The 24,969-nt window shown below is 43.8% G+C and overlaps 2 protein-coding genes across 2 annotated transcripts in view; one reads left to right on the top strand and one right to left on the bottom strand.

Annotated features, from left to right (window-relative positions):
• LOC145506080 (liprin-alpha-1-like) overlaps positions 1-16,981 on the bottom strand; it is a 117,136-nt gene extending 100,155 nt beyond the window's left edge. Inside the window, exon 1 of the mRNA XM_081489812.1 lies at positions 16,890-16,981. The gene's annotated coding sequence lies outside the window, so the exon portion shown is untranslated. The remainder of the gene's footprint in view (positions 1-16,889) is intronic.
• The window catches only part of LOC145505944 (neurotrypsin-like), a 74,687-nt gene continuing 65,853 nt past the window's right edge, over positions 16,136-24,969 (top strand). Inside the window, 1 exon segment of the mRNA XM_081489322.1 lies at positions 16,136-16,678. Within this exon segment, the coding sequence (XP_081345448.1) occupies positions 16,186-16,678 (493 nt within the window). The 5' untranslated portion in view covers positions 16,136-16,185.

Genomic DNA, 24,969 nt, shown 5'->3' with positions numbered 1-24,969 from the left:
CTAAGGCCCACTTGACTTCGCATTCCAGGATGTCTGGCTCTAGGTGAGTGATCACACCCTAGTGGTTATCTGGGTCATGTGTATAATTTTATGTGTAATTCTTCTGTGTATTGTTGCCACCTCTTCTTAATATTTTCTGCTTCTGTTAGGTCCATACCATTTCTGTCCTTTATTGTGCCCATCTTTGCATGAAATTTTCCCTTGGTATCCCTAATTTTCTTGAAGAGATCTCTAGTCTTTCCCATCTATTGTTTTCCTCTATTTCTTTGCATTGATCACTGAGGAAGGCTTTCTTATCTCTTCTTACTACTCTTTGGAACTCTGCATTCAAATGAGTATATATTTCCCTTTTCTCCTTTGCCTTTAGCTTCTCTTCTTTTCACAGCTATTTGTAAGGCCTCCTCAGACAACCATTTTGCCTTTTTCCATTTCTTTTCCTTGGGGATGGTCTTGATCCCTGCCTCCTGTATAATGTTATGAACCTCTGTCCATAGTTCTTTAGGCACTCGACCAGATCTAATCTCTTGAATCTGTTTCTCACTTCCACTGTATAATCATAAGGCATTTGATTTAGGTCATACCTGAATGGCCCAGCGGTTTTCCCTACTTTCTTCATTTTACGTCTGAATTTTGCAATAAGGGGTTCATGATCTGAGCCACAGTCAGCTTCCAGTCTTGTTTTTGCTGACTGTATAGAGCTTCTCCTTCTTCAGCTGCAAAAGAATATAATCCATCTGATTTCGGTCTTGACCATGTGGTGATGTCCACGTGTAGAGTCTTCTCTTGTGTTGTTGGAAGAGGGTGCTTGCTATGACCAGTGCATTCTCTTGGCAAAAGTCTATTAGCCTTTGCCCTTCTTCAATTTGTACTCCAAGGCCAAATTTGCCTGTTACTCCAGGTATCTCTTGACTTCCTACTTTTGTATTCCAGTCCCCTATAATGATAAGGACATCTCTTTTGGGTGTTAGCTCTAGAAGGTCTTGTAAGTCTTCATAGAACCGTTCAACTTCGGCTTCTTCAGCGTTACTGGTCGGGGCATAGACTTAGATTACTGTGATATTGAATGGTTTGCCTTGGAAACGAACAGAAATCATTCTGTCGTTTTTGAGATTGCATCCAAGTACTGCATTTCGGACTCTTGTTGACTATGAGGGCTACTCCATTTCTTCTAAGGGATTCTTGTCCACAGTAGTAGATATAACGGTTATCTGAGTTAAATTCACCCATTCCAGTCCATTTTAGTTTGCTGATTCCTAAAATGCTGATGTTCACTCTTGCCATCTCCTGTTTGACCACCTCCAATTTACCTTGATTCATGAACCTAACATTCCAGGTTCTTACGCAATATTGTTCTTTACAGCATCGGACCTTGCTTCCATCACCAGTCACATCCACAACTGGGTGGTGTTGTTGTTTTGGCTCCATCTCTTCATTCTTTCTGGAGTTATTTCTCCACTGACCTCCAGTAGCATATTGGGCACCTACCAACCTGGAGAGTTCATCTTTCAGTGTCCTATCTTTTTGCCTTTTCATACCGTTCATGGGGTTCTCAAGGCAAGAATACTGAAGTGGTTTGCCATTCCCTTCTCCAATGGACCAGATTTTGTCAGAACTCTCCACCATGACCCATCCATCTTGAATGGCCCTACCCGGCAAGGCTCATAGTTTCATTGAATTAGACAAGGCTGTGGTCCGTGAGGTCAGATTGGTTAGTTTTCTTTGATTGTGGTTTTCATTCTGTCTGCCCTCTGATGGTTAAGGATAAGAGGCTTATAGAAGCTTCCTGATGGGAGAGACTGACTGAGGCAGAAACTGGGTCTTGTTTTGATGGGCGGGACCATGTTCAGTAAATCTTTAATCCAATATTCTGTTGATGGGTGGGGCTGTGTTCCCTCCCTCTTGTTTGACTTGAGGCCAAACTATGGTGGAGGTAATGAAGATATTGGTGACCTCCTGCAAAAAGTCCCCTGCAAGCACTGCTTCAGTCAGTGCCCCTGACCCTGCAGCAGGCCACTGCTGACCCATATCTCTGCCAGAGACTCCTGGACACTCACAGGCAAGTCTGGGTCAGTCTCCTGTGGGGTCACTGCTCCTTTCTTCTGGGTCTTGGTGCATACAAGTTTCTGTTTGTGCCCTCCAAGAGCCTGTGTCCCCAGTCCTGTGTAAGTTCTAGTAGTTCTATGGTGGGATTAATGGTGACCTCCTTCATGAGGGCTTATGCCATACCCAGGTCTGCTGCATCCAGAGCCCCTGCCCCTGCGGCAGGCCACTGCTGACCTGTACCTTTGCAGGAGACACTCAAACACTCATAGGCAGGTCTGACTCAGTCTCTGTGGGGTCTCCTGGTGCACACAAGGTTTTGTTTGAGCCCTCCGGGCGTCTCTGGTAGGTATGGCATTTGATTCTAAATGCAATTTCGCCTTTCCTATTGTCTTGTTGGTGCTTCTCCTTTGCCCTTGGATGTGGGGTATCTTTTTTTGGCGGGATCCAACATTCTCCTGTCGACAGTTGTTCAGCAGCGAGGTGTAAGTTTGGAGTTCTCACAGGAGAAGATGAGCGCACGTTCTTCTACTCCGCCACCTTTCAGAAACCAATTCCTTTGGCCTGTTATTATACTAGTCAAGAAATCACGCAGAAGCCTAGGGTGAGCTCCTTAAAATTTCCAGAAACCAGCAATCTGTTTTGTCTTTCTTTACAGCAAAATAAATAGAGAAGTGTAGGAGTTCTTTCAGGTAACATTTAGGTTTATGGATCAGTATTTTTGCTTGGAAGAAGACTACTGTGCTTGCTCTTAAGCATTGACCACTTGAAACCAGAGTGCCTAATGTTAACCTGGCTCCTGGGCAGGCTGAGTCTAACTGTTAGTGAACCCGTGACTTCTGTAAACCACGTCCAAACTTCCTTCTTACCTCGATCTCAGAAGACAGTCTGATGGCCTGATCTGGGGCCAAAGTCAACAAAGTAGTACAGAAAAGCCCTGTTCTTTTTCATTGCACCTCCCCTGATCCTAAGATGTCCTATTCTGTACTTATTTTTTAATACCAATAATTTTGGCAATAATATTAATAGCCATCATTTATCCAGAACCTACTGTATGCCAGGTATTATGTTGTTATTGCATTAATTTAATCATCACCAAGGAGTGTCCTTGAAGTAAGTATTAGTGTTGTCAGTCACTCAGTCATGTCCAACTCTTTGTGACCCCATGGACCATAACCCACCAGGCTCCTCCGTCCATGGAATTTTCCAGGCAAGAATACTGGAGTGCGTTGCCATTTTCTTCTCCAGGGGATCTTCCCAACCCAGTGATCGAACCTGAGTCTCCTGCATAGGTAGGCGGATTCTTTACCACTGAGCCACCAGGGAAGCCCTGTTTTTAAAGTAAGCAACCATAAAAATTCTCAACTCCTACGGAATCACTTAGATTTAGGAATAGTCAAGTTTATAGAATAAGAGTTTATCTTTGAAATACAGATATTCCTCGACTGCCAACAGAGATTCCTCGACTTACCATGGGGTTATATCCCGATAAATGTAAGTTGAATATATTGTGTGTTGAAAATGCATTGAATACACCTAACCTACTGAACATCAGAGCTTCGCCTCATTCACCTTAAACATGGTCAGAACAGTTACATTAGCCCACAGTTGGGCAAAACCATCTACACAAAGTTTAATTTATAATAAAGTGTTGACTAGCTCATGTATATGAATATTGTACTGAAAGTCAAAAACAGAATGGCTATGTGGAGACAGAATGGTTATTAACGTATGTTGGTTGTTTACTGTCGTGATCGTGAAGGCAGCTGCTCCTACTAAGTATCATGAGATTATACCATGTAACGCTAGCCTGAAAAAAAGATCAAGCTTCAAAATCTGAAGTATGATTTCTACTGAATGCATATCGCACTACCATTAAGTTAAAAAATCATTAAGTTGAATCACTATAAGTCAGGGACCATCTACAGCAGCATCGTTAATACCATATCTTTCTTCTTTAAATACAGCAATGTTATTAATAACATTTCTTTTTTAACTTTATAACTTCCTGAAATATTGGATCCATTTACTTGTTTTTCCTGAACATTGTATATGTTCATTTTTGCTGATTTATATAGAACAACTTCTTTTTCATTCAGTATCATTCTTAAGATTGTTTAATATCCTGCAACTTCATGAGACCTGTGGACTAGAGTGAAGTTTATAAAAACTGAAATCGCAGCATTCTCCAGTATTTGCAAAATAGGAGGAGGGATACAGTGTGGTTGTGTGAGTTCCATGATTGATTTTGCACTTGTATGATGGGCTTCCCTGGTGGCTCAGATGGTAAAGAATCTGCCTACAATGTGGGAGACCTAGGTTCGATCCCTGGGTTGGAAAGATCCCCTGGAGGAGGGCATGGCAACTGACTCCAGTATTCTTCCTGGAGAATCCCCATGGACAGAGGAGCCTGGCGGGCTACAGTCCATGGAGTTGCAAAGAGTCGGACACAACTGAGCAACAAAGCACATGATTTACTCTGATCACCAAAAACATTTAAAAAAATTGTCATTGCTTCAAATTCATCTCCAGATGCTTAAAAATTATTTGGTCACAGTCCCTCTAGAATTGCTAATCCAATCTATCATCTAAGGGCATGAAAAAGAAAATATAATGGGAAGATACATATTTGTAGCAAAATAAAATGTTCTAAATAAAGTCAGTTTCTTTGTTTTTATTAACATTTTCCATAAAAACTCTTTTAACTTGCAGGGAAAAAACTCTGCATTTCACTGCCTTCTGTGCATTTAACTGTAGGCAACCATCTCACAAAGGTAAACAACTAACCATCAAGAGAACTAGATAAGAGACTAGGGTCAGTGAAAATATTTATTGAGAAGCTTATACTAAGTAACGAGGATCCAGAAATGAATAAGATCCAGTACCTCACTCAGTAGCTTATATAAGCCCAGCACAAATCCATCCAACAACTTGAGAAAAATTCATTATGAAAAATAATGTATTTTTAAGTGCTCACTTGGATACCACTAAATGTGCCCTCTGTGCTTTCTTTGTAAATCTTTATCAAAAATATTTTGAAAATAAAAGAATATAGAAAATTATGAAGTATAAAATCAGAACTTTCAAACACTATTATGTATCACAATCAAGAACCAAAATTATGTCATTATTTATATTCTTAAAACTAATGCTATTGCTCAGATTTTTGTGTTGATTTCCAGCGTTGGAGCATTTTAAAACTCTTCAAGAGATTGATTTCTTAACAGATTTCTTCTTTCTGCCTTCATTATTTTATGCCCTGTTGAGCTAGTTAAGTTCCAAAGGTTAATATTATTCAAAGTTATTGTTGAGTCTCTGAAATAATTTACCTAAAACATTTCTGAAGACAAACAGTCCACAAGACATAAGCATTACATTAATAGCTGTTCTTTTACAGAACAAAACCTTGTTAGTTAACATTTCTTATTTCAGGTTCCTAGATGGAACCCAGAAACATCCATGAAGTTGCCTTTGCTCGGGCCCAGGAGTCAGCTCCAACACAACTGATACTGTGTGCCTAGTATTGTTTTTCTTGTTGACTGACTGACTGTATTTCATTTTCCTAATGACCATGGGATAGCAAAGAACATTTCGTCATATGTAGAGACTTTTAACACTGGATAGAGGTTTTCTAAGCCTTCTAAAAATAAAGACTAGTCTAGAGTAGCGTCATATTTTTAATGCCCCGAGTTTATTACACAACTCAGTTATAAATACTGCCAATGAATCTCTGTTTCAAAACTGTTATCTTTCAGTCTCCAAATGAGGGCAAACTGTACTTCACAATGTAACTGTTTTATGGAAGGGGGAGAAAAGAAATTCTTTCTGATTTCAGCTCCACGAGCATATTTTGTCTCTAGTTCTTATAGCAGTGTTATGCAAGAGTGTGAGCCTTTTTAATGCTTTGGGGTTTTTGGTTTGAGGGTGTGTAGGAAGGCAACAGCAATGTGTGAAGCTTAAATTTCTTGGACAAGAAACTTCACTGTATTACAAAATTCTGGGAGTTGTGGCGAATACAATTTAACTGAGAAGTTTTGTGATCTCCTCATCAAATTGTTATTGCTGTTGTTGATCAGTCACTAAGTTGTGTTTGCCTCTTTGCAACTCCATGGACTGTAGCCCACCAGGCCCCTCTGTCCATGGATTTCCCAGGCAAGAATACTGGAGTGGATTGTTATTTTCTTCTCCAGGGGAGCTTCCCAACCCAGGGATCAAATCTGTTGTGGTCTCCTGCTTGGCAGGCATAGTCTTCACCACTGAGGCAACTGAGAAGTGCTCTCATCAAATTAAACCAGGGTTTTTTTCGTTTCATGTTTCTTTTTCTTTATCAGTATCTTAGGGACAGCCTTACATGTGGTACAATTGCAGGAGGCTTCCTCCTTATCCAAATTCCTGCTCTCCTGGGACTCAGTTCAGGGGATGCCTGAAAGCCCATAATCCTTTGTCCATTCCATGCATTCTTTTGTCCCTGTTACAATGTTAATATCTCCACACTGGTTGATACATTAAGTCTTATCAGGCAGCTGGTACACTTTGGGAGTCTTTTACTAGGAGTTTGGAGCCCTGAATTCATTGATAAAATCTTTTGGTTTTTTTCCCCTTGCAGACAGATAAAAAACAAGACTGAGTTAGCTTATAATGTAGAGTGGAAGATGTAATTCTAGGGATATTAAGACACCTTTGCTTACAGCTGACCCTATGTTTCACTGAAGTGATTGTTTAATTGACAATGCACTTCCAAGATATTTAGCATTGGGAAAATTCATGTAGTCACACAGCAAGTAAGTATCTGTCTAAATTCCCTGTCTGGGACTTCTCTGGTGGTCCAGTGGTTAGGAATCTGCCTTGCAATGCAGGGTACACGGGTTCGAACCCTGGTTGGGTAATGAAGATCTTACATGCTGCAGGACCACCCGGCCTGTGGGCACAACTAGACAGTCCAGGCTCTGCAACAATCTGGCACAATGTAACAAAGATCCCGTCTGTGTGCCGCACCTAGGATGTGATGCAGCCAAATAAATAAGTACTTTATAAATTCCAAAATATATATATAAATTTCCTGCATAGAACAGTTTTGCAGAATGCAACTATAGTAGCCAGTCTCAAAGAGTGCCCCCCTGCAGTCCCCACCCCCTGGAACTCACATCCCTCCTGCACCGTAGCACAGTTAGTTTACTCTGTGAGCAATAGGATATGGCAGAATTGACAGTGTATCAGTTGTAAGATTAGGTCATAAGAATCTTCGTGATTTCTGTCTCGGTCACGCTCTTGCTCTTTTGGATCACTGGCCCCGGTGGAAGCCAATGCCTTATTGTGAATGGCCTGATGAGAATTCCATGTGCTGAGGAACTAAGCCCTTCAGCCAACAGCCTGTGAGTGATCTGGGAAGCAATTTCTCTAGTGCAGCCAGGCCTTCAGATAACTGCAGTCCCATCACCAATTGGACTGCAGCTTCGTAAGACGTCTTAAGCCGGAAACACCCAGTTCGGCCACTCGCAAGTTCGTGACTCCCAGAAACTCTGTGAGATAATAAATGCTTATTGTTTTAAACCACTAAATTGTGGGACAAAACACTATCATGTCACTGTAGACATTTATCATGTGTCTCCAGAATCCATAGGCTAAAATATCTGTGAAATATCATAATTTAGCATGAAGCTGCTGCCAGATAAAAAAGTATAAACCAGGTATAGTAAACTCAAATGCTTACAAAGTCCAGGCAGGTAGGACCCATGGTGAATTGAGGACCGTTCCCTAAGTCTAAGGATGGAAATAGCCATAGACATTTGTCACTGTGTGGGAACTAGGGTTGTGATAGTGCCAGAGCTCTTGATTTTTTCAACTTGTAGTATACATTAGCTGATCTCTTCCCAAGTTCCCACATAATTAGTCCAAGCTAATCACAGCTCAGTCTATCCTTTCAGTCAATGATTGTTGCAGCAACAGGTGTGCATGCATGCTCAGTTGTGTCTGACTCTATGTGACCACATGGACTGCAGCCTTCCTGCCACCTCTGTCCATGGGATTCTCCAGGCAAGAATACTGGAGTGGGTTGCCATTTCCTTCTCCAGGGGATCTTCCTGACCCAGGGATCAAACTCGTGCCTCCTGCATCTCTTGCACTGGCAGGTGGATTCTTTACCACTGAGCCACCAGGGAAGCCACAGGTGCAGGCATGTGGCCCAGGAATGGCCTACAAAGTGTCAGGGGAAATCCTTGGAAGCCTCTGGGGAAAGATTATTTTGCTCCTGAAAAGGGGCACAGAAAGAACAAATCTCTTTTCTTCTTCTGGACATGACCTCTATCTAGATGTAATGTTTTGTTCCTTGTTGGCAGTCTGAAGATGAAGCCAACACTCAGATAGCCAAACAGAGAGATAAAGAGCCTGCCACCTCAAAGGTGTGGTTAGGCACCGAAACAATCAACCTGGATTGCTTGGTACTTCCTACTGAATGGGATCATATAATCCTTGAAAATACCTGACTTTAAGCCAATTTGAGTTGAAGTGTCTTTTACTTGCAGTCAAAAGCTTTCTAACATGCACACATACAAGGCTGGTAATCCATAATTTCATGGATGAGCTACTGATTTTAAATAATACATAAAGTTCAATTATTAAAATAACATTTCACTAAACAAAATATATCTAGATGGCATGTCCATTTTGGTGGTGGCTAGTTTGTGGTCTCTGTTGTAGACACTACACTATCATATTATAAAAAAGCATTAAAAGCTCATTTGCATTTTATTTGAGGATCTCATTTGCTCACTGTTCATTGGGTGACATTTTTAAAAACTTGACTTAAAATTTTTAGAGCAGTTTTAGGTTTACAGCAAAACTGAGGGGGAAGGTACACAGATTTTCATATATCCTCTTCATCACTCATGCATAGCTTCCTCCATTATCAACATCCCCCACCAGAGTGACATATTTGCTACAACTGATGAACCTACACTGATACATGATAATCGTCCGAAGTCCATGGTTTATATTACAGTTTACTCTTGGTGGTATACATTCCATGTGTTTGGACAAATGTATAATGACGTGGATGCATTATTATAGTACCGTATGAAGTATTTTTGCTGCTCTAAAAATTCTCCATGCTCTGCCTGTTCATTGCTGCCCCAACACCTCAACCACTAGCAGCCACTAATCTTTTTACTGTCTCAACAGTTTTGTCTTTTCCAGAATGTCAAATAGTTGAACTCGTATAGTATATAGTCTTTTCAGATTGGCTTCTTTCACTTAGTAATATGCTTTTAAGATCCTTCCACATCTTTCATGCTGAGTAATTCTTTTCAGTGCCGAATAATACTCCATCGCCTATTGGCTTCATGTAAGGACCAATCACTATAGAATGCATAATTCTTTGCATTGGGGATTTTACAATGAAAACAAGTCTGGAACAATGTGATTGTGACTGTAGAAATTCTGTGTGTACGGCATGCCAGGCTAACCCATATTTCAACAGCAGAATTTGATTAGGGAAGATTTCATAGTTTGAACAGGGTTTTAATGGCTATGGGGAATTCTGTCAGACAGACAAAAGTTTAAGAGTAAACTCAAAACAAACAAACAAACAAAAAAGAGTAAACTCAAATACAAGAGTGACTGTGTTTATTGTGTAACAACCACATATTATGCAGCTATGGAAAAGTTAATGTAATCATAGTGTGGTATGTGGAATAAGAGTGACCTTTTTCCATTGAAATCTGCAATGGGTAAATAATATCTGAGGTATTGTTTTTAATTCTATGAGTTGCCATTTACTGCCATATTTGTCCTGATAATTGTCTTTACATACTTAAATGATAGTCATGTGCTCACTGTCCAGACCTTAATATACTGTTTCTAATTCTTGCAGCTTCGTAAAATAGAGTTATCTCCATATTACAAACAGGGAAACTCTATTTCCGAAGAGGTTAGCAGTGATTGATGGATGAGTGGGGAGCCAGGACCCTTAAATCCTATCTCCACTCCCACCCTCTCCCATCCTCAGGCAATGAGTTCCCCGGAGGACGTTTATGCATAGGATACAAGCCGGGCAAATGCAGACTTTTACAATTAGCTGAGGCTTTGATCCCAAACCCCAAAGTAGTTTCCTAGTAGTAGTGGAAGTGTTGGTCACTTAGTCGTATCCAACTCTTCATGACTTCAACTCTTTGTGGCTCCTCTGTCCATGGAATTATCCACGCAGGAATACTGGAGTGGGTTGCCATTCCCTTCTCCAGGAGATCTTCCTGACCCAGAGATAGAACCCAGGTACCCTGCATTGCAGGCAGATTGTTTACCATCTGAGCCACCAGGTAGGCAAACAACTAAACAGCTAAACTGCTTCTCTCCCTCTCTTTCAACCTCAACCCAGGTCCAAATCTCAACTTTATGGTCCCTAAGATTCCAGTGATGAAGTAGGGAAAACAGTAAGCAAAAGGAGGGAAAATAGGACATTGAACATTTATTCTTACACAGACTCATACCTCCCACAATAATACTATTAAGGGAGTCCAGTAATGCGAATCAATTGCCGTTCTTGGATCTGCACACTCCAAATGGGGAGATCTCTTTCTTGAACGTGAAAGAAGTTGGGGAGAAAAGATTCTTTAATACCACTGCCCCCCCCGGAGGCCAGGAAACTAATAAATTTAATAGGGATTTGAACCCAGGTCTGCTGGACTCTAAATCAGTAGGAGTATAACCAGCATCATAGCTGGATAAAGTAGGTTTCCACCTGGAGGCAACTTGTGGCTTAGTAGATGGGAAGATTTTCCTAACAATTTGGATTTTCTAGAGACAGAGTGAGCTAGCTTCCAAGTAGAAATTTCCCCCACCCATAGTTTTTAAAAAATACCTGGAAGTCTACTTGTTAGGAAATTCTAGAAAGGTTTCCTGCATTTGACAGAGTTGGGGCTCTAAGTCCTTTTCAACACGGAGATTCTGTGCTTCCCAGATCACCGGCAAACAGTTCTAGCCAGGTTTTTCTTTCTATCTGTTTACTCCTTTTACAAGTGACCACAGCTCACTTGCAACTGAGAGATTTGAAAACTACTCATTATCCTCAGGCAGACGGCTCAGGAAAAGAGTTTTAACTCAAAATATCTAGTGATGGGTTGACCAGAAAGTTCATTCGGGTTTGTCCGGAGTGCCTTGGCTTTCAGGGACCAAACCTGTGGGGATGAGGAGACAGAAAACCCATCAGACAGGACTAGTGTTCAGGGGAGTGAAGCTAGGGTGGCTGCATATTTGTCTTCCATCTTAGAGGGGAGATGCTGGGGGGCAGCAAGGGACAGGGGCGTGGTAGGGAGGGGATTTTCTGCTTTGTGGAGGCAGGTTTTCACAGAGTGACTTACTCTGAGGAGTTAAAACTCAAAGGCAGTTACTGAGGCTAATCTACCGCATTATAGTTGGCACTTTCTGAGTGCTCTGCTCATCAGTTTATAGGCATTATCTCAGTTACCTCCCCCCATCAGATCTATCTTGGAAACATGATTACTATCCCTTTTTTGAAGATGCTGAGCCTTTGACTTAGGAAACTAAGGGAACTTGCTTAAGATATTTCAAGGCCAAAATAACATTTTTTCTTTTGGGGGGGCGCAGGGGTAAAGAAACCTCCTGCCAATGTAGGAGATGCTGGTTTGACCCCTGGTTCGGGAAGATCTCCTGGAGAGAGAAATGGCAACCCACTCCAGTATTCTTGCCTGGGAAATCCTATGGACAGAGGAGCCTGGCAGGCTACAGTCCATAGGGTCACAAAAGAGTCAGACATGACTTAGCAACAAAACAACAATGAAAATCTATATATTTACATCTATATTCTTCATATACCCTATGTATAATTTGAGTAAGCCTGAAAATGAACCTACAGAATTAATTTCCAGGTAGGGATTACACCAAGGTTAGATGAACTTTCTAAAATAAATGGAAACAAAAAAGTATTCTGTTTTATAAAATTCTATTTAAAACAATAAGGAAAATAGAGATCAAATGCCTCTTAAAAGCATTATGAATACAATGAGTCAAGCAGAGCCCCTTTGGCCAAACCACTGTGCCATTCATTTAGCAATTCATTACTTGTTTTCTGGACCTTTCTTTTATTTTCCAGAACTTTTAACTAAATACTATATGTTCTTTTGTTGTATCCACCCCCCCTTGACCAAAGGCCTGATAATGTCTTATAATTTTAAATCTTCCACAGTCCCTAGACATGGACTTATGTTATTGATATTATTTAATATATTTTTGCTTTTATGTGAAAGAACAATGCCCAGTGTTTCTTTTTTAACAATATTTTTGCACTTGGAATTGTTCAAGTAAATACTGCATTTTGCTTTTCCAAATACAGGCAGTACCCAAACTGTACATGGAACTTATCCAAGTTATTTGGTGTATTGGCTTTAGAACTCTGTATATTCAGTCCATTATGTAGGTAAAGCATAATGATCCCCTAAACGACCATAAAACCAAATGTCCCTATATAACACAGTTGCCACAGTAAAGTGCAGGTATGCACATGTATTCAATACTCGCGCCCGGCTCCACCCCCAAGGCTGCACCTCCTCCCTGCTGTGAGGTGGGCAGGGAGACACCCCTCTTCACTTCCCTTTTTAGGTTTTTGGCTGGGAGGCTGGGGATAGTTGAGCTCTTGAGCCTTTGTCACCCAGGTTGCTTGATGGAACTGGAGGTTACAGAGGTGACAAGAGAGACTGGGGGACCTCATGGGGCTTTTGAAGGGTTGTGCTGGGAAATGCCTGCCAAGTGTCATCTGTTTCATTCTGTTCCTTCTCCTGGCTCCTTTAGCGCTGCTGAAGGGATTGGAAAGCAGAGAAAGCATCCACAGTGGGCTTCTTGCAGCTGTAACACGATGGAGCTGCCGCCCCCTTTCCTTTGGCTTTGCTGTGTGTGACCGGGTGAGGAGCGGCTGAGGAGCGGTGGCTAGGTGGTGGTTCTCCGGGGTGGAGGGAGGCTTCTCCCCCAGCCCCCAACACAGGCAGTGTAATGTGACAGAGGCAGGAGGGAGAAACGCAAATCAGGGAAGGGGAATCCATTCCATCGGATGGGGAATTGGAAATCCTAAACATCTGCATGTTGGTAGCAGCCAGGAGGAATGAAGGAAGAGAGGGAAGGAAGAGATTAGCAGGAGGGCGGAGTAATACATAAAGAGCAGGTCTGTTTAAGTCATACTTTCCCTGTAAAATAGAGGACAAAACCCAAATCGAGGCCCTTGACTTCACAGTCCAATTACAGACGTGCTGTTTTATCATCTCGGAAAGGGTACGCTTTAAAATGGAGGCGATTACATCCAGATGTGGAATTTTCTGTGGATAACTCCACTTCGTATGAATCAGCTTCATAACTTGTTAACTGTTAAGTAGACCTTGGAAAATTGTCAGTTCCTCTTAGGTGTAAAACGGGCTGGAGAAGAGGCCACACCAGGGTCCCTATTCTTGGGAGCTCAGTTCCAACCATCTTCTCTTCTACTCACTTCTTTCTTGTTATTTTCCTCTCTCCAAGGTGCATAGGTACACTGGGACCAGGTCTGCCTCCAGACTCTCAGCAAGTGTGAAAGCCCTGGGTGTAGGAGCCATGCAGAGAAAGGAGAGAAGCAGGGCTAAGCGGGCCGATCAGAATCCCAGGGCGAGCCTTTCTTGGACCATCATGTGAGTGGCAGAAGGTGGAGACTCAGTTTTGAAGAAAAGGGGTGATTCCTTTTAGAACTGTCACCTATAATAGACAAAGAATCTATGATTTGTCGGAATCTACTTTGGCCACCTCATGCGAAGTGTTGACTCATTGGAAAAGACCCTGATGCTGGGAAGGATTGGGGGCAGGAGGAGAAGGGGACGACAGAGGATGAGATGGCTGGATGGCATCACTGACTCGATGGACATGAGTTTGGGTAAACTCTGGGAGTTGGTGATGGACAGGGAGGCCTGGCGTGCTGCGGTTCATGGGGTTGCAAAGAGTCGGACACGACTGAGCGACTGAACTGACTAAACTGTGATTCTTCCCTGATGGTCCAGTGGCTCAGACTCCGTGCTCCCACTGTAGGGGCCTGGGTTCAATCCCTGGTCAGGGAACTAGAGCCCATGTGCTACAACCAAGACCCAGCACAGACAAATAAATAAAAATAAAGAAGTAATTAAAAAAATAAAGTGTACAAATCAATGGTTAAGTAAAAAAAAAAAAGAAAAAATCTGTGATTGGTGAATTCTGCTGACCTCTACTAAAATAAGTAAATCAACTTCCCCCAAATATGTATTTTAACTTTACTCTTCTTCGCCAAGTACAGTTTTAACTATGCTTTTGGAATCAGAAAAGTGTAAGTTTAAAAAAAATGAAACAGTGGGTAAAAGCATCTGGAGCAAAAACATCTTGAATAAAGATTTAATAAACACATTCCTGGATGCCTAATATTGTTCATTTGTCCACTTCTCTAAGTAAAAATCAGATATTTCATTAACAGGGGTGAAAAATTAAGAAAACAGTAATATGATTCAGAATGGTTAAATTAAGATTATTTGAGTTGGGGGTAGGAAATTAATTCAGTTTCTAACTGAAACTAGGTTTTAACAATAAACATTTAATGTTCAAGTTTTCTTCAGAGGAGTGTACGATGGGATTCCCAGGTGGCTCCGCACTAAAGAATCTGCCTGCGATGCACGAGACTCCGGTTGGATCCCTGGGTCAGGAAGATCCCCTGCAGAAGAAAACGGCAACCCACTCCAGGGTTCTAGCCTGAGAAAACCCATGGGCAGAGGAGCCTGGTGGGCTACAAAAGAGTCATGGGGTCATAAAAGAGTAGCGACTAAACAACAGTATACTGTGGGGCAGCCGGTCTCCCCTACACTTCAACACGATTATGCCAGGATGTAAAACATTACCTTTTTTATTGGCCTTCCTTGTTTCTTGTTTAACTTCCGTGGCATAGTCAGGAACAACTGAAGGGGGAAATCCCTAAAACATCCAGCTTCAGGGATTTTTAAAAAGATTCTAAACCAACTTTTTTTTTTTTCTGGCCGGGGAAGTGGGGCAGTGCAAATCGGGGGAGCTGTTGAAAAGGCTTTCCTAAGGTCGAGCCAACAGCTATAGAGTTGCCGGTGGACAGAGTCCACTGTGGAGAGGCAAATGAGTAGGCTTAACTCAAGTCCCATGCTCGGCCAAAACGAGGCAGGTGTTAGAGGGATGGGCTTTTTGGATAGGATGGAGACCCGGACGGATGAAGTCGTCTCTGGCTAGAAAGGAAATTTGGTATTAAGAGGGCTTCACTGAATCCCAATAATAACCAAACAACTGGTGTTGTTCAGGGCACCGGGTGGAGAGTGGGTGGCAGGAAGTAGAAAGGCTCGACCTGCTTTCCCTGGGTCGGTTCAGGAATTTAATTTCAGCAAATGTTTATTGGAGCCTAATAAGTGTGGCCCGCGGTTTTAAGTTTTAAGCACTGGGAGATAAAGGAAACGAAATGTGGTCTTGTCCTTGAGGAGCTCACAGCTCAGGAAAATGGCTTCGGCATTCCAAGTGGGCTTTGATAGCTTTTACCCCGGGACTTCAAGGGACTAAACCCATCCACACTTATAAATATTTCAAAACATAGGAAATGAAGCGCGGCAAAGGGGTGGAGGAGAGGTGGGCTGCAGGGGCTGGTGGCAGGTTTGGCAGCCGCCAGACGGAAAGGCTGTGGTGGTGTCGGCTGCTGGCAAAGAGCAGCCAAGACCGTCCCCCGCGTGGGCACCCTCGGACTTGGCTCAGGCACCCCGAGGCCGCCGGGGTGCCAGCGAGCTGATCTGGCCCGGCCCGGCGCGCTGACAGCGGGAGCCCGGCAAGGACAGCGCGGAGCCCGGCTCCGGGGCGAGACCGCGCGCCTGTGCCCGCCGCCAGAGGGCAGAGTCCCCGGGTCGGCGCCTTCTCTCGGCCGGTCCTCTCTACGAGCCAGGGCTCCGCGGAGCGCACGCCTTCCCCGCCCGGGACCGCTCCCGAGCGCAGCGAGCAGGGGCGCGGCAGCGGGCCCCGCGGCGGGAGGCGGTCCGCGCGCGGGAGGGCGGGAGGGGGCTGGAGCGGGGGTTCCGGGGACGCGCAGCGCCTCCCCCGCCTCCCCTTCAGAAACGGCGGAGCCGGGGAGCATGGAACAGACGCCGCGGCTCCGGCACCATGAAGCTCCCCCACTTCGCGGTGGCTCTGATTCTCGGGGCGCTCCCCGGCGTGGTCAGCTTTGATTCGGTCCTCGGTTATCCGCTCCACCACCGCTATCACCATGCGCCCTCTCGGGGTCCCCAGGACCCTTATTACCTTGCCACTCAGCGGCGGCCACAGAAGACGCCCCCGCCGCCCCCTCTCCCGCGCGTCCTGCACCCCCCTCCGGCGCTCCGCGCTTCGCGCGCGCACGGCCTCCGCATGACCCGGCCGCCTCCCGGGGACTGCCCCGCCGGGGCGCCCGGGGCCAACGTGACAGACTCCGGCGCCCCTTGTCTGCGCTGGGCAGACGTGCCACCGTTCCTCGCGCGGTCGCCCCCGGCGGGCTGGGCGCAACTGCGAGGGCAGCGCCACAACTTTTGCCGGAGTCCGGACGGCGCGGGCAGACCCTGGTGCTTCTACGGGGACGCCCGCGGCAAGGTGGACTGGGGCTACTGCGACTGCAGCCGGGGTGAGTGGCCGCGGAGCGGCGGCGACCGGGGCCCGGCGGGGAGCCCGCCTGGGTGGGCGAGCGCGTTAGGTGCTCCTGGAGGAGAAAGTGAGAGCGGGTGGGGTTGCGGGTTTGCCTCGCTCTGTGTGAAGGTGGACGGCCACGGACTTACCGTCCAAGTACCTTGGCACCGTGACTGTGAACTAGCGAGGCGCGCTTTGTGTGCGGTTACCTGGGGTGACAGTCTCAATGGAGGGTGGTGCACTCTCGGGGCTCCTGGGTGACGGCTTGTCTCCGGGCTGCGGGCTTGTCTCCAGCCACTGTGATGTGTGTGGGGGGAGGGGAAGGGGATGTGTGCGCGCGCGCTTGGCGTGGATGTGTGTTTTCTGCATCAGCTTTGCCTTGAGAATGGTGCCGTATTTACGTAGAAGTGGCAAAGTAAAAGAGAAGATAGTTTCTAATTACCTGTTTTGGAAAGGGAAATATTAAATCTAATATGACAATCAATTACCACACCCCCCCCGCTCAATTTCTGCCCGCAGTTGACATGTATTTGAAAAGGTTTTTGCAAACTTTCTGGGCCCAAATGTGACTTGTCAAATGATGTTCATGTTCTGGGGCACAGCGTGGTAAATATCAGTGAGTGGAGAAGAAAGAAAGGCAAAAGATAGGAATAGTAACTATTCTAGGGAAGAAGCAACTTGATATAGTCAAGTGCTGTTTTCAAGAATGCCAGTATTCAACTGTATATGTTATTTGTGGAAAACCGGAATTAGTTGGTAAAGAGATAAAGTTGGTAAGATGTTTCACATTAATTAATGTGAAAGATCACATTAGTAGATTTAATGTAAGTGAATCATCTGCCTTTGAACAGTGCTTTGTTTTGAGTTGGTGGCGTTTTGTTTACCATTAGGGCTTTTTTTTTTTTTCTTTAATAGTTGTGGAAAAAAACCCTAAAGTTCTTCAAAGTTTAGATTTTCCTTAAAAAAAATTTTTGGCAGCTCTCCATCCAAGCTTTGTGGCAGGGGCTTTGTTAATTGTGATTCTGAGATATATTGTACTTTGTACCTTTTGGTGATTTGGAGGTTAAACTTTCACAGGGCCATTCTTTCCCTTCATAAAATTTTATTTATATGTACCTTCAGTTGCATTAGTGCTTTGAGTTAAAGGGAAGTGATAGGAAGGTTAAGATCCATTATCCTTCATCCTAGAGAATGAAGTCATCGCTACACTTGTTACACAGACAGAATGCCAATGTGGCTATAAAAAATTTGAGGTGATATCAGGCAGACAGCCCTAGTGCTGTTTCACTCTTTATTTGTAGTAAAAGCTCATGGTTAGCAAACACTGACACTTTTTTCATTTTTCTATTATTATATTTCATATTTCCTATTGTGTATACATATATATATAAATAAGTAGAATTCAAAGTTAAAACACTGTAGTGATCTATTGTTCTCGGTTTAACACATAATTTTTTAAATTTTACATTCGGAATGAGGAGAATAGCTTGGCGGTTCATTCTCCCCACCCTCTTGTGTTGAAAAGAAAATTAAACCTAACATCAGTACAGACTCTTTGGGATAGATACCTTTATGCTGATAGCTAATTCTCACTAGACAAAACTCTAAGCACTGCATAATAGTGTGTACTTCCTGAAATAAAGTGCCTGACTGAACACAAGAGAAGCAAAAGAAACCCCCCAAGATGGGAGATAAATACACTCCCCCCCCCCACCCAAAAAAAAAAAAAAAGAACCAGGAAAACAGTCTGCTGGCTCTGTAATGATTTAATTACTTTCCAGGCTCAGTCTGTCATTCACTCCTCACTTTCTGACGGGGCATAGTCATGCCTTAAAATGACTGACATGTTCTGAAACTATGGCTGTCCTGGTTCTACATTCGGTTAGGAGTGTAAACAAAGCTATCATGGTGTGGTGAAAAGAATATGGAATTGTGCTCTGGAGAGCACTGGTGTCCACTTTGGCTCAGCCAGTAGCTATACAGTGTTGAGTAGGACTCTTAACCCCCAAGCTTTGATTTCCTTATCTGGAAGAAGGCAGTTTGGGGATAGATGTATTCAAAGGACTTTCCTAGCACTGAGCACGTACCAGAACAGCCCAGCCTGATAGTTAACAGGTAGGATTTATTGAGGATTCATTCTGTGTTGGATGCTGAGCTAAGCATTTTATATATTAGTTTTCTCATTTAATTCTTTTTTTTTTTTCTGAAATATCAGTTTTACTGTAACCCAGGAACTGATAAGGATTGTCTTACATGTTCTAGGTGGTCTCCCCATCTGGCACAGTGAGAAAACCCACTTTGTGTCTATACCATGTTTCTTTTCCTCACAGAATATTTAATTTAAAAATGCGAAGTCTTCATGGAATTGATTCTGTTGGTTCCTACCAAGAGGAAGTGTGGTCTTCCTTGAGGCCCTAGGTTTACATTTGACTCTAGAAGTAACCTAGAACTGGAGATATCAATGGGAGATGCTCCCATTTAGTGATTCCATCATCCTCTGCTGCTGCTGCTGCTGCTAAGTCTCTTCAGTCATGTCCGACTCTGTGCGACCCCATAGACTGCAGCCCACCAGGCTCTGCCGTCCTTGGGATTCTCCAGGCAAGAATACTGGAGTGGGTTGCCATTTCCTTCTCCAGTGTCTCATTTAATTCTTATAGGAACATTATAAGATAGTGCACATTTCACTCCATAGCTCATTTTCCTCTTTAATTATATAAACATGTAGAAAGTCTGTGTGCTCAATTGCTCAATTGTGTCCAACTCTTTTTGACCTCATGGACTGTAGCCTGCCAGGCTCCTCAGTCAGTGGGATTCTCCAGGCAAGAATACTGACTGGAGGTGGTTGCCATTTCCTCCTCCAGGGGATCTTCCCCACCCAGGGAACGAACTCGAACTCGAATTTCCTGTGTCCCCTGCATTGCTGGTGGATTCTTTACCACTGAGCCACCTGGGAAGCCTGTAGAAAAGCCTAATGATTCTATTTTTGTAGCTTGAAGACTAGTTTAAAAGGAAAGAGAAAGGAAGCTATGTTTGGCCCAATGCATGTGATTTCCAGTCTCTTATGGCTTGAAAATATCCAGGGTTTTCGTTCTCTTTCTTTTTTAAACAAAAAATAGCTTGAACAAAAGGAAAGAAGATTAATTGTAACGGAATCCCTCCTTTGAAAAATATACTGGAGGCTAGATTTTCATGTACCTGGCTGCGTGGAGACAAATGAGGAAGCTGGTGTCTCCAAGGTGGAAAGTTGATTGAAACCTAGTTGAAGGGGTGGCAGGGGGATCTCAGGTGAGTGGGGCAGGGCGTGGACACTCCAATGGCTCAAATGTCTCAGAACAAGGAAGATTATGCCTGGGCCCTGGGTGTGTGAAACTTGCAAATCAGTGATAAAAGAATCGTTGGGGGATTGGAATACCCTGAATCAGCCTGGAGAGTTAGTTCTTACAATAAGCATTAGAATCATGGCACGGGGGTGGTGGTTGGGGGGGCTTATTAAAATACAGATACCTGGGCTCTAGCCTTGAGACCCTGTTTAAGTAATCTCCGGAATCTGGCTGAGGAATGTGCATTTCTAATGAGCAGTCAAGGTCATTTGGAAACTGAAAACTCATTGCCACAGTCAGGGAAAACCAGGGGAGGGCATCAGAACCCACCTAAGCTGTGTAGCGGTGGGTGGTCACGTCAGCTGAATCTGCCATTCTGTGACTTAATCCTACTAGATTTAGGTGACACTAGTGGTAAAGAACCCTCCTGCCAATGCAGGAGACATAAGAGATGCAGGTTCAATCCCTGGGTTGGATCCCTGGGTCAGGATGCCCTTGGAGGAGGGCATGGCAACCCACTCCAGTATCCTTGCCTGGAGAATCCCATGGACAGCGGAGCCTGGCGGGCTACAGGCAGTAGGATCGCAAGGAGAAACAACTTAGCATGCATGCACATACGGCAGGCCTATGGTAACTTTTTGTGTGGTTTTAGAAAATGGTACCACACTTGTTATTTGACCAGTGTGGGGTAATACCAACTTAGCTCACCAGAATATGATTTATTAACTGAATGTGAGCCAGGTTAGTTTTGACATTTCTACAGGAAGAATTAACAGGTGACTGATGACCTCCAGGAATGTGCTCAGTCGCTCAGTTGGATCTGTCTCTCGGTGACCCCGTGGACTGTAGCCCACCAGGCTCCTCTGTCCATGGAATTTTTCAGGCCCGAATACTTGGAGCGGGTTGCCATTTCCGCCTCCAAGGAATCGTCTAGATCGAACCCCCATCTCTTGTGTCTTCTGCATTGGCTGCTGCTGCTGCTGCTGAGTCGCTTCAATTGTGTCCGACTCTGTGCGATCCCATAGACGGCAGCCCACCAGGCTCCCCCATCCCTGGGACTCTCCGGGCAAGAACACTGGAGTGGGTTGCCATTTCCTTCTGCAGTGCTTGAAAGTCAGAGTCTTTACCACTGTGCTACCTGGGGAGCCCCAGTAATTTACGACTTCCTGACTGGAAAGGGAAATCCCTTCTCTAGTCTCAGGTTGGCCCCTCAGGTGGGGCAACTTGCTTGCACTGTGCTGGGAACTCCTCTTTGTTACAAGCAGCTGAGTGGAACTCAACCTTAAGTGACTGATAGGTAAAATAGATAGAAGAATCAATAGTGCTCTAATAACTGAGATTTTACCAGAAAGAATGATTCATAGATCTGACTTTTTGTCATGTCCTGCTAATCTGTTCACCCAAATCTGATTCAAATAGAGATAGTGGTCTTGTGGGATAAATGCTGCTGTTTACAGGCTGTATTCTTTGAAGTCCATCTGGTGTTTGAAGTGAAGGTTAATTAAAAAGTTGGCTGAAAGCTGTCCCTTTTTAAATTTTTTTAATGCTGCATCTTGATTCTATGTAGCAGATGCTAAAATCATTTATTAGCAACAACAGATTTGATACATTTCCTGGCTGGATTTTAGATATTGAGCTCAATCTCCTTTTCAGGCTAAGGCAGATATAAAATACTTTTGATTTGGAGGCATTATCAGACTCTTCAGTAATGTGAAAAAAATTTTAAGAAGAAAATTAGATGTTCAGTTACTATTGCCTTTTATGAGTGATTATCCTGGACACACACTGTACACAGACACACATACACACACTCTCTTACTGCATATATATTTATTAAATATATATATTTATTCATATATAAATATGGATATATTTATGAAGCATATATACTTATATATTTATATTTATGCAGTGTGTGTGTGTGTGTGTGTGTGTGAAGGTAACCTTTGTAAAAGTAATTGGTTTTTTAACTGTGAAGGCAAACCTAAGTGCGCAGCAATAATGTATTATTCAGAGATCCCTTTATTTGATGTATACTGTGCAGGTCCTAAGGGCTTCCCAGGTGGCACTAATGGTAAAGAACCCACCTGCCAGTGCAGGAGACATAAGAGACGTGGGTTCAATCCCTGGGTCGGGAAGATCCTCTGAGGAGGGCATGGCAACCCACTCCAGTATTCTTGCCTGGAGAATCCCATGGGTAGAGGAACATGGCAGGCTACAGTCCATAGGGTCTCAAAGAGTCAGTGTGTGGTGCAGCTCCTAAGTGATAATTGTGAAGATTGTCTATAGAAGATGGAAAAATGCTCATGATAAGGTTGAAGGGAAAAGATTGGAACAAAATGTATATATGTTTTTACTAACTGAAAATAAAGATGGCTGTGAAGTTTGGGAAGGAAAACAGGTGATGATTATGAACTTGGATATGAATGTGGCTTGGATCAGTTCACGCAATTTTGATGGCAAAGAATAGAAAACCTAATTCAAAATGACTGAATAAATAAGGAGGTTTGTTGTTCATATTACAAGAAGTCGGGCTCCAACATAGTACATCTCTATCTCTCTGCTACTCTCTTGATTCTATTATTTTCAAAGTGTGGTTTTATCCTTAGACTGATGGTTATTCCAGATTTTATATTGAGATAGAATAACTTGAAGAAGCAAGATAGGGTATCCTCTTTATGTATGTCCCATTGAAAGAGCAAGGAGACCTTCCCAGAACTTCTGCACAGATTCCCTCCTGTGTTTCATTGCTCAGACCTTCCTGGCACTCTCTGGGAAGGAAAATGCAGTTACCATGCTTTGCCTGTATTAGTCAGGATTGACCTCTGAACACGTGGGGCCTCGCCTGGCAGGGAGAAGCAGGTAGTTATTCAAGAGAACCAACAGAGTCTGTCAAAAAATGTGACTGAGGTTTGTCCTCTTGGGCTGCACACCACAAACTTGCAAGCCCTGGTGCCTGCCCAGCCTCCTACGTCCATGGTTTAATGGATGCGGGGGCCTTACATGTCTGCAGCCAGCTCCTGAAGCAGCATCTCACCAGGTGTGGCAGGCGGTGAGCAGGACATGGCAGTAGTCTTTGCTGTGTGTGTGTGTGTGTGTGTGTGTGTGTGTGTGTGTGTAGGGAGTGTGAGGTAGGAGGAATAGAGGTGAGAGCTGGGGCTGGGAGGTGGAGAGGGAGGTTACCAGTTATAGAGGAAATTGACTTGTCAGGTTGGCTCACTGGTTACCAGGGAAACCAGCAGAGGAGCACACCTCTCACCACCCCTTTGATAAGCTGTCATAGTGGAGATGCTCTGTTCTAAGAATTCACACAGTCCCTAGCTGGAGTTGGGGCAGGTATGTAGGAGTTGACTGATTAGGCTCTATGATTAAGAGGGAAGGTCAGTCACCTGAGTAGGGTGTAACGCAGGGACTGATGGAACAGAGGGATGTACTGAGAGCAAGGGGACGGCCATCTGGGATGGCCTGACCATACAATCCTTATACAGGTATCCCCCACTTTTTGAAAGTTTGCTTTATGCCGCTTCACTTTTAAGAAAGACCTACATCAGTACTTGTTTTCGCTAACCAAAGGAAATCCAATTTTCACTTTTATGAAAAATGGTGAAAATTTACAAGTGCTCTCAGTGTTTGTTTTGCTGGGAGCCGTTATAAACTCAGGGCGATAGCGGAGGACAGAGGAGCCTGGCCTGCTGCAGTCCCTGTTGTAGCAGAGCTGAACACGACTTAGCAACTGAACATTATAGCGGCGGCGCACACCCCCCTCAGCAGCGAGAGTGCTGCCCCCAAGCGCCTTCTCCAGGAACTGCACTCAGTATATCAGCATCCGGCTGCCGCCAGTCTTTGAGCTGTGTCTGGGAGCATCTGCACTTTTCCTGTTTATTTTGTGCATTTCTTAGCAAGATGTTTCCTAAGATTAGTTGCTTCTTTTTTGTTTGTTGTTGTTGTAAGGTGTAGGTGTTGTTTTTTGACAAGTTGTGTCTGACTCTTGCAGCCCCATGGACTGTAGCCCGCTAGGCTCCTCTGTCCATGGAATTTTCCAGGCAAGAATACTGAAGTAGGTTGCCATTTCCTTCTCCAGGGGCTCATCCCGACCCAGGGATCGAACCCGTGCCTCCTGCATTGGCAGGCGAATTCTTCACTGCTTAGCCACCAGAGAAGCCCAGGAACAGAACTTACAAAGATGAATAAGAAATCACCTAAGTCCTCTGGTTAAGGATGCCCACTCTCTGGTTGAAATGTCAAAATAATACTAGGCATTTTTTATTACCTTTCCTGTGATATGTACGCTGGGAGACAGATAAACTTACTATTAAGTGTAGTTTAATTTCATCACTTAGAGTTGTACAATAAAATGTTAATACCCACACTATGTGTTTATGTGTGGACTTAGCTACTGAACAGTATAAACACAATTTGTAAAATTTTCTGCTAAAGTTATTTAAATGCATATATTGTCTTATTCTTTTGCATTATATTGTATAATGTTTTAAATGCATGAATAATTGGTGGTGGTGGTGTTCAGTCACTCAGTCGTATCCGGCTCTTTGCGACCCCCTGGACTGCAGCACTCCAGGCTTCCCTGTCCCTCACCATCTCCCGGATGGGCTTATAGATTTATGTAAGCCCAATGTAAATGGGTAGAATTGCTTATTCAAAAGATATGCTTTCATTTTGAACCTGACAAGTTCATATTTTTCTCAGTATGAAAGGTATCTACATAAATAATAAATGAACAATTAATATGAATTATAGATGAGGACTAATGGGGGTGAGTATAGTTCAGTTGGATATTTAAGGGGATGCTTCCTATGTTAAAAGATGATTTCATTTTGACATGGCATGATTTGAGTAAAATCTATTATTTCACAATGCTAAAGTGATTTCAGTTATGGGTAAGTGTAATCATTGACAAAATAGAATTCAGTTCAGTTCAGTCGCTCAGTCGTGTCCGACTCTTTGCGACCCC

The sequence above is a fragment of the Giraffa tippelskirchi genome, chromosome 1, assembly GCF_054371585.1.
Source record: "Giraffa tippelskirchi isolate mGirTip1 chromosome 1, T2T-mGirTip1v1.2.pri, whole genome shotgun sequence".
Taxonomy (NCBI): Eukaryota; Metazoa; Chordata; class Mammalia; order Artiodactyla; family Giraffidae; genus Giraffa; species Giraffa tippelskirchi.
This window is presented reverse-complemented; position numbering and strand designations above follow the sequence as displayed.